Source organism: Sinocyclocheilus rhinocerous, unplaced genomic scaffold (genome assembly GCF_001515625.1).
Source record: "Sinocyclocheilus rhinocerous isolate Xijiao unplaced genomic scaffold, SAMN03320098_v1.1 scaffold789, whole genome shotgun sequence".
NCBI classification, from domain to species: domain Eukaryota; kingdom Metazoa; phylum Chordata; class Actinopteri; order Cypriniformes; family Cyprinidae; genus Sinocyclocheilus; species Sinocyclocheilus rhinocerous.
Window position 1 is genome coordinate 2,663,740 of NW_015667306.1, and position 9,933 is coordinate 2,673,672.

The 9,933-nt window shown below is 35.8% G+C and overlaps 2 protein-coding genes across 2 annotated transcripts in view; both read left to right on the forward strand.

The window, feature by feature from the left end:
• Nucleotides 1-402: 402 nt before the first annotated feature.
• On the forward strand, nucleotides 403-2,533 carry LOC107733679 (tripartite motif-containing protein 16-like). Its single transcript, XM_016545409.1, has 5 exons — nucleotides 403-411; nucleotides 644-877; nucleotides 966-1,125; nucleotides 1,534-1,593; nucleotides 1,691-2,533. The coding sequence occupies exons 1-5, from the start codon at nucleotides 403-405 to the stop codon at nucleotides 2,209-2,211; spliced, it is 984 nt and encodes a 327-aa protein (XP_016400895.1). The 3' UTR covers nucleotides 2,212-2,533.
• Nucleotides 2,534-5,833: 3,300 nt separating this feature from the next.
• The window catches only part of LOC107733751 (transmembrane protein 150A-like), a 42,314-nt gene continuing 38,214 nt past the window's right edge, over nucleotides 5,834-9,933 (forward strand). Inside the window, exons 1-2 of the mRNA XM_016545518.1 lie at nucleotides 5,834-6,051; nucleotides 6,515-6,715. Coding sequence (XP_016401004.1) covers nucleotides 6,651-6,715 — 65 coding nt within the window. The 5' untranslated portion in view covers nucleotides 5,834-6,051; nucleotides 6,515-6,650. The remainder of the gene's footprint in view (nucleotides 6,052-6,514; nucleotides 6,716-9,933) is intronic.

Genomic DNA, 9,933 nt, shown 5'->3' on the forward strand with positions numbered 1-9,933 from the left:
GATATCGTCCTCTTTTGGAAGACCAAACAAAGTAGTTTCGCTTTCACAACGAAACACAGCGCCTTCATGAATAAAAGTTACGCCTTCTCTTTGCGTGAGCATTTGGGCGGCGTTATGCAGATCTTCCCACATCATGACGTAGGTATTTGGGGGCGTGTTAGAACGAGCCGTTTTAGGTAGGTGTGGCTGACTCTTAACTTTTATAAAAAATATCTCTTTGGATTTGAGACTTTAGTCTTTGCAACTTTACAGATCTTCTTTATGCACCAAGAGCTTGTAACACTCCAAAGAGAAAGAAAAAATTGAAATCGCATCATATGACCCCTTTAACTAATGTTAGTTGAACTTTATTGTACAGTGTTCTTAAAAATAAAGGATCTTTATTGGCATCAGTGATTCCATATGGCACCTGTAACATCCATGGAACCTTTCCATTCTACAAAAGGTTCTTTATCATGGAAAAAGGTTCTTTAGATGATTAAAATATATGGCTCTTTTAAGAACTGTTCACTATAGATTCCCAAAAGGTTCTTCTGCTGTTTCATCTGTTCCATGTCTTAAATGTGAGGAAACATTTGACTGGTAAAAAAAAAAGAAGTGAAAAACAGTCCCTGTCTCATCCATGGTGTTTTTCTCATTCTAGCATTCATCTCAGAGTGTACTAGATGAAAATGAGCGTATTTTTGCGGAACTGCTGCGGGCACTAGAGAGGAGGCACGGAGAAGTGAAGGAGATGATCCGAGCCCAGGAAACCCTTCTGCTGACACGTGCAGAGGGACACCTGGCCAGGCTGGAGGAGGAGATTACATTACTGAGAAAGAAGCATAATGACCTGGAGCAGCTGTCCCAATCCGACGATCATATTCATTTCTTACAGGTATTGTTGAAAAGCACTGTGGCCCACAATGCATTTGCATTTTCACTAAACAGTTCCTTAAATAACATATCTGCTTATTTTCTCCTAGAGCTGGCAGTCTCTTTCTGCTCCTTCTGGATATGAAGACTTGTCCAAGGTGACATTAGCCCCTCATCACACTTTTGACAATGCAAAGAAAGCCATCTTTGACCTGAAAGTGCAATTAGAAGACATAAGCAAAGAAGAACTGAACAAAATCTCATCTGCAGGTGTTTGAAACTCTCTATTACAAATTTATAAATAAACTGTTTTCTATTTTAATATATTTTGAAATGTAATTTATTCCTGTAATGTCAAAGCTGAATTTTAAGCAGTCTTCAGTGTCACATGATCCTTCAGAAATCATTCTAATATGCTGATTTGCCATGGTATTTTGTAGAAACCATGCTATAGTGTTTTTATTATTATTATTTGAACAATAAGAAATTCAAAAGGACTGCATTTATTTGGAATATAAATGTTTGTAAAATCTTTACCCTCTTTACTGTCTTTTTTAAAAAGATAAAAGTATTAATTTATTTTTTAAATAAATCTTACTGACCCCAAACTCTTGAACGGTAGTGTATATATGTATATATTATGTAATATATTTACCCATACATGCTTTTAATTTGCAGTGAAGGAGGTTAAAATTCTCCAGACTCTGGACCCTGCAAAAAGGGAGGAGTTTTTAGAATGTAAGTTTAAAATCAGTATAATCAATAATAAGACAATGTGCTACATAAACACATTTGTTTATGCTGATTAACATAACAACACCCCTTCTCGAACTAGATTCCTGTCAGCTCTCAATGGATCCTTCAACAGCTCATCCAAACCTGCACCTGTCAGACAGAAACACAGTTGTGCGGATGAGCAACGAGCCAAAGTCGTACCCGGAGCATCCCGATCGCTTCGAATACTGGCAGCAGGTGCTGTGTAAGGAGGGTCTGGCCGGCGGTCGCTACTACTGGGAAGTGGAGTGGAGTGGCACAGAAATAGACATCGCTGTGACTTACAGGGGGATTCAGAGGAAAGGAAATGACAACGCTGGCAGCTTTGGGGGGAATGACAAGTCTTGGAGTTTGTACTGCTCTGAATCCAAGTACTCTTTTGTACATAACAGCAAAAGCACAACTATACCTGTCCCCAATTCCTCCAGGATAGGGGTGTATGTAGATTACGAGGCTGGAACAGTGGCGTTTTACAGTGTGTCTGACACCATGAAGCTATTGCACAAGGTTCAAGCTAAATTCACTGAGCCTCTGTACCCTGGCCTTGGAGTCTGGGGATATAGGAGTACAGTACGGCTGTAATTATAGAGTAAAGTGTTCATCAGAATGTGGTTCTCCCATATGCATTGTATCTTATTTATCATAGTCAATTCAGTGAGAACAGGAAGTGAGCTACTTTCTTTCCCTGGGCATTTCAAATATGAATCACTGACAGTCATTCTGATGTATAGGCCTATATATCAGTGGCTATATAAACATCAGTTTTCACTATCAGCAGTGGGCGATCCTTAAAAAAAAACATTTTTTATGTGTAATGCATAAATTAGCTTATTGATTGATTTATTTAGTTATTTCTTTGTTCAAAATGCTTGCAGCACTCTGAACCCCATGAGAAACACAGAGACTGGGTATATTTTGTGTTCTGCTATGTTACACAGAAAACTAAGAATTCTAGATATAAAGATTATTATATATGACAAATGAAGAAACATGTTTAATGTGAATCTTGTTGTATGCTGTGTTGCTATGGTGATTCCATTACAAGTTACAATATAAGACAATACTGTATATTTGTATTTTAATACACGGAGAAAATACTGTATTTCATGACATATCTGAAAGGATTCTAAACAAGTAAAAATGCATGACTCTTTGTAATGTCCTTATTTTTTTTATTCAAAACACATCCACTAGATGGAGACATTCCAAACTTTTTTAAAGTGAGATTTGTCAGACTTTTTTTTCTTAATAAGCAATTCTTGTGTTTTGTGTTTTGTATTGTGTTTTATTTGACACATTAACACATTTTAAAATGTATTACAATAATCGATATGACTAAGTCATCATTGCCAGGCTTAAAAATATTTATATGGTCAAATGAAACAAACTTTTCACAATCAATATCTACATTCACAAGCCTGTTTTTATGACTCATACATCACTCATTCTTCTGACCACGTTCTTATCCAGGAATATTATTTTCATCATTTGCACATAGCGTCAGCTGGTTACGTCAGAACATCAAAAAGAACAAAGAAAAGATGGTGAAGAAACACGCAGCAATGTAAACACTGATTAGGCTTGCTGTTATGCGGAAGTGGATTGAGGTACCGTCTCAGCAATAGTACAGCTGTGAAATCGTGTTTTCTTCAGATTGGTTGTTGCTATGGCAATTAGTAGAAATAGAAACTATTTAATTAAAGACCATATTTATTGTTGAGTATTGTTTTCATAGTAGGCTATTCTGTGGACAGAATACGTTTGGTAACAGCTATTCTGAAAATCTGACCATCCCTGCAGCAGGATAACAGTGTCAGCTCTGATGCTTGTCTGATAAAAAGTGCTTTTTAGACAAGATGAGTAATGCATTGAACATTACAACACCAGTAGCACATCTAATCAGAGGGGAACTATCAGTACTAAAACCTAATGTAAGTGTTTAGATCATGCATTGTATATCTTGTCTAGCAGAACAAAACATCTGGATGTACAACCACTTTATTAAATACATAGCAGCTTTTCATAGACAAGACATACGTGTTATAATGATAATCATATGCTCATTCAACAAGATTGTTTAGCTAACTTATTCTGTCACTTGCAATGGTTTACTTCAGAGTTAGCTCAACTTTTGATGCAATGATGTCTGAGGCCTAAAAAAAAGCATTGCACTCATTGCAAAGTTTTTCAAGACATTAGCCAGTCAGGTCAACATAGTTCATCTAAACAGAAACTTAACTGGTGTTGAATAAGTTTGAAAGGAAAATAAGCAGAGATTCTAACTTGAAGATTACAAGATGACAAGCAATTGTTCATGATTCAAGACTAAGTCAAAGTTTTTTTTTTTTTTTCATTTTTTCCTATCCTCTTAATGATTTTATTTTTTTAAATTATTAATACAAATTATATTATTAGCATAACAATTTGCGTGTAAAGTTGAATTTTAGTTAACATTAAGTAACATGAATAACATTTGAAGATGGCTGAAAGTGTTGGGGACGTGTATTATCAAAGACGATAATTAAGAACTGCCAAATCAAATATCAGTAACTTAATTAGATAATACTCAGCAAGTACGTCATGACACTGCATCAAATTATCACTTCTAGCTACCCATCTCACATAATGTACAATGGCTTCTCCATCAAACAAAGACTAATGGTACATATTTTATTTTTTTAAATTATATGAATTAGGCTACTTCAACAACTAAAGTATTTGTAATGTTATTAATTTAGGCTTTTTATAAACCATGATTAAAATTTGAAATTAGAATGATAATATCTATAATAGCCTATATAATATTTAGAGTATATAAACGTATATACAATGACATTCACCACAAAGGCAGATTTTAGCACCTCTTTTTACTTTGAGATCATTCTGAGGTTAAATACAGATTTAAAATTATAACAAGAAATAGATTAATAGCTATGAAACTGTTTTAGAAATCAAATCTTTGCATAGCTATGATAGGAAACACTGGCATCTAACAATGCCTTGGTAAAAACAGTAATACAAATTATATTATTAGCATAACAATTTGCGTGTAAAGTTGAATTTTAGTTAACATTAAGTAACATGAATAACATTTGAAGATGGCTGAAAGTGTTGGGGACGTGTATTATCAAAGACGATAATTAAGAACTGCCAAATCAAATATCAGTAACTTAATTAGATAATACTCAGCAAGTACGTCATGACACTGCATCAAATTATCACTTCTAGCTACCCATCTCACATAATGTACAATGGCTTCTCCATCAAACAAAGACTAATGGTACATATTTTATTTTTTTAAATTATATGAATTAGGCTACTTCAACAACTAAAGTATTTGTAATGTTATTAATTTAGGCTTTTTATAAACCATGATTAAAATTTGAAATTAGAATGATAATATCTATAATAGCCTATATAATATTTAGAGTATATAAACGTATATACAATGACATTCACCACAAAGGCAGATTTTAGCACCTCTTTTTACTTTGAGATCATTCTGAGGTTAAATGCAGATTTAAAATTATAACAAGAAATAGATTAATAGCTATGAAACTGTTTTAGAAATCAAATCTTTGCATAGCTATGATAGGAAACACTGGCATCTAACAATGCCTTGGTAAAAACAGTTCATCCTAAAAATAAAGTATATACATAAACCAAAATAGGAAATAAAACAGTTATTGAATAAGCAGGTGTCCTATTCTGTGTCTAAACGCCTGAAACATTATTTCATATTTTAGAGCAGTCAATGCAATTTGGGAAAGAAATCAGTTAAATCTGTGTGTGTGTGTGTGTGTGTGAAAATTGTAATCATTAACATTTTCATAAGTAACTGTAATTTAATTAAACATTTTTGTAACTGTAACTGATTACAGTTACATTTATTTTTGTAATTTAATTACGTAACGTCGTTACATGTAACTAGTTACTCCCCAACACTGAATACAGGCCTACATATAACTAAACTCAAACACATGCTGAATGTAATATAGATGTTTACTGTAAATTAAATGCTTTTTATCTCTTTTACATGTATTGTATCTATATCTAGTTTCCGTGTAGGATAACGTACAGTACGTAAACACATCGTGTTTCACTTCAAATGACAAACATTTAGTACAGTGTATCAGGATGTTGCAGTGTGTGTTAGGGTTGTGTCGGGAGGCGGAGCTGTGCGAACAGCTGGACTGTTTTAAACAGTGCGCCTTCAGTCCACACGGCGGGACACGAGACAGAAAAACACCGAGAGCGAAGGAACTTTACACAGCCGCTGTCATTTGGACGCTTGAGGAATAACGATAAACCTGTAGCGGTCACTGGTGATTGATGCGGTCCGTTTCTGAACAGTCTGCGCTCTGTCTGCGAGTTTAACAAAGGTGGGAGAGGCGTCTGCTGTCCCCTATCACAGGGGGGAAGGTGAGAGACAGTGTCCACACATACACTACACACACGGATGTTACAATTAGGTTAAACTAACTTCAATCGTCCATTTTGCCTTGTTACCAAAAGGATGTATTTATACATGCGATGTATTTATACATTTATAAGCGACTCATTTTTCAATTATAGTCAAGTTTATTCATTCAAATGCACACCAGCTATGCATGCAGCAGTAATTGCAGGCAACGAAATGCTCTGTTGTTTCTACAGGTCCAGAGAAGAGCATAGACAGAATAACAGATATCAACTACGAGTTAAGAATGTTTACAAAATAAACAAAAGTGTAAAAATGTGTGTAGAATAATGCAAATTTCAAAGCTTGGCAAACAGGTATGCATTGTGCATTACAATATCATACATGCAAAATGCCAGGTAACAGTCTTAGGGAACTGTTTATCATGTTTTTGTCATTGTAAAGAAGATTTATTTTGTTTTGCAGATATGATCTTTAAGATAAGCCAGTTTGGGGTCATGCAACAAGTATAAATGCACATTGATGAGCAGAGGGAGACAGGCTGGCGAAGGCGAAAGAAGTGGATTTTTTGAAGGGAGCAGTAGAGGATCGTGTGCAGGAGATGTCTCTGTGGATGATATTACCCGTCAGCCTCCCAGCTCTCACCATCACTGGAATATGGGTTGTGTAAGTCCATTTTATGTCATATCATATGAAACGATCATGCTTTGGATATTGATATGGATATGGATCATGCTCTGGATCCATACCTATTATGGATAACGTGCAGGTGTCATGCATGCTTTGATAGATTACATAACTTTCAACCTAGTTTGATTTTTAACTGGATGCACACCAATTCAACAGTGTTTATTTTACAGTCTTGGTCAGTTTGCAACTTTATGGTCTGGAAGAATAAATGATGTAGTTTTTACATGTTACAAATTTAATAGTGTGATGTAACCAGTGCCCAGCTTACGAAAAAGGATGTTTTGGTAACATTTCCATTAAGTTCCCATTATGTTCTCTGAATGTTCAAAATGTCTTGGTTTTGCTAAGAATATGGTTATATTTCATTTCATAATTTTGCAAATATTATGGAAACGTTACTTTTAAATGTTCTCTGAACAAATTGAAACACGTAGTAGCATTTGAAAACATTAGACGATCATCCAAATAAAATATTTCAGGAAAAAACATTCCATGAACAATGCATAAATAATGTTTTTGTGGTACTGTTGTGAGAACATTATTGAGAATTTTTAACATGCATTGTGTTAATGTATGGGAAGAACATCTGTTCAGAAATTTGAGAGAACCTTGTCAGAACAAATTCTGAGAGCGTTTCCTGGTACATGTAGAATATGTTGAAGCCAGTTCGTTTTATGCAAATATATCACAGTTTTATGTAGGGTTGGGTATCGTTTTTTTTTTTTTTCGATACCGGTGCCAAATTGATACTTTTAAAACGGTTCCGGTGCCTAAACGGTGCATGAACCAATACTTATTAAAAAATAAATAAAAAAAAAATCCCCCAAAAATGATGGATTGGCCATTAGAATAGAAATAGAATAGAGAGTGCAAATGTTAGAGGGTCAAGTTTTTTAATTAAAAAAAACAAGCAGATAAAATTAGAAGTAGCATTAGAATAGAGAGTGCTAGAGTTAGAGGGTCAAATGAAGATGAAAGAGATCAGAGATTCAGCGGGAGTGGGATTAAGAAAATGGCCGAATCCCGGACATTTTGGGCAATTAAGAAATCCCGGCCGGATGCATTTTTGTAGGTCCAAAAAGAGGACATGTCCGGGGAAAGAGGACGTATGGTCACCCTAATTTATTGCTAATCGATGTATTCTTTTTAAAGTAGCGTATGGAACATATTTTCTGCCTCATTCTGTGACAAGAAGCCTCATCAGGTCACAAAAGGAAGCATTTGACTGGTGTTGTGGAGTAAAAAGGTTATAATGTTCTCTTTTGTTGGACAACAGGTTTAGAAATGTGAATACAAGGGAGGTTTAGCTTTAGGCGTTTTAATTTAAGCATGTTTAGCTTAGTTAACAGAAGGCTACCTGCTGCCATCAGAGCAAGTGTAATTACTGCATTCACGCGCTCCTCGATGCTCTCATTTCCCAAGTTGTGCTTTTAAGTCAGAATGTGAAAACAACTTGGACACGCTTGTTACTACAAAGATGTGTTGGATTTGTATTATTAGACCTTTCCGACTTGAGTTCACGTGCATTTTCTCAGTTTTATGTTTGTGCTGCATTGAAATGTTTTTTTTTTATAGTATACAGAGATTGCCTTCTATCTCTCCCAAAATAATGTCTCTTGTTTTTTTGTTTTTGTTTTTGTTTTAAACACCTCAAAGTTGCATCTGAATTGTGCAGTTTTCAATGTAACATAATTTGTTGTGGAAAGGTGTATTATTTCTGCAAGTATTAAATCATAAGCCAAAACATCTGAAATGCAGCCACTTTCAGTAGAATTTATAGTCAAATTCCTGAAGCTACTCTTTGAGGAGTGGGCTATACATAAATTCTGCAAAGTTGCCTATGACTGACTCGCCTGAACTTGCCTGAAAAATGTTGAAGACTTTGATGTCATTTTTAGTAAAGTCGTCATGGTACAGAAATGGAGAGAATACCCATGATGTTCAGGAAGAGAGCTGTGCATGAACCGGCATGTGATTGACTGAAGAGTCATTTTAAAGGAAATCAGCTTTTTAACTTCATGTGTGATCACAGTTGTTGGAAGTCTGTGATCAAGTGGATGTGGAATACCTTTTATGCGGTTTTATTTGCTTGAAGGTGCAGAGCTGTGCTGGCGTCTCATTGCTTGTCCCTACTTCCTTCCTGTGGAATGCTTGCAGGCGCCCTGTTTCTACGGGGAGTTCAAGATCCCCTTCCTCTCCTGTAGAGCCTTGAGTTTGAAGTCACTGAGGTGGTTACATAAAGCCTGTGAGAGTAAAACAGAGGAGGGCAACTTAGAGCAGCATCAGCGGCTTCTCATTTACTATGCCAGAGAGAGAATGTTTGGTTTATTCTTGCCATGACTCCTGTAGTGACGGTCTGGGAGAAGTTCCCAATACAACATGGACTAAATGTGGCCCGTTCTAGAGACTTTTTCTTCCATTATCTGTGCAAGAAAGACATGTTTTCATAGCTGAAAATGAAACTTCTAATTATGACCTATAAAGGAAATGAGTTACGGTTTCCAAAAATAACAACAACTAACAGTTCAGAGCACAACTGAAAATGTTTGCTGAATAGTCACACTGAATTGAATCAAAATGTACGTTTTTTTTAGTTAAACGTTATAGGCAGTTTTTGAGTAGTACGTAGCCCCCAGTGAAACGGTTGTTTAAATTATTTAGGCTACATTGTAAAAAAAAAACATTTCCATTTATGCGAGGGTAAGTTTCCAAGTCAGTGTTTCCACTTGGACGTTATTACTATACGTTGAGGCTGTTGTTTATGGTAACGTCACACAGGCTTGAATGGTCCCACAAATATGCACTGTTCCCTGCAACGTTGAACACATTGTTTATGCAAACAACACTGAGAATATTTATTCATAACAAAGGCTTTATATTTTAAAGCTTGTGCACGGTAACAGCTGAAACTGTCAGTGCTACATCTGTGTCCTCTGTGTTTGTGATGAAAGGTTTGGAAATATTAGCATTGTGCATCTCTGGTTGGGGATGTAGCCTAATTTTCCAATCAGATCAGGTTTGGTTTGATTGGACCTAAAGCTCTTGCTGATTAATTTCTCACACTTACATATACCTGCTGTGGATGCGCAGCACAAGATGTCTTTGGGGAAGTCGTGGCCTAATGGTTAGAGAGTTGGACTCGTAACCCAAAGGTTGGGGGTTCGAGTCTCGTACAGGCCGGGACTGTAGGTGGG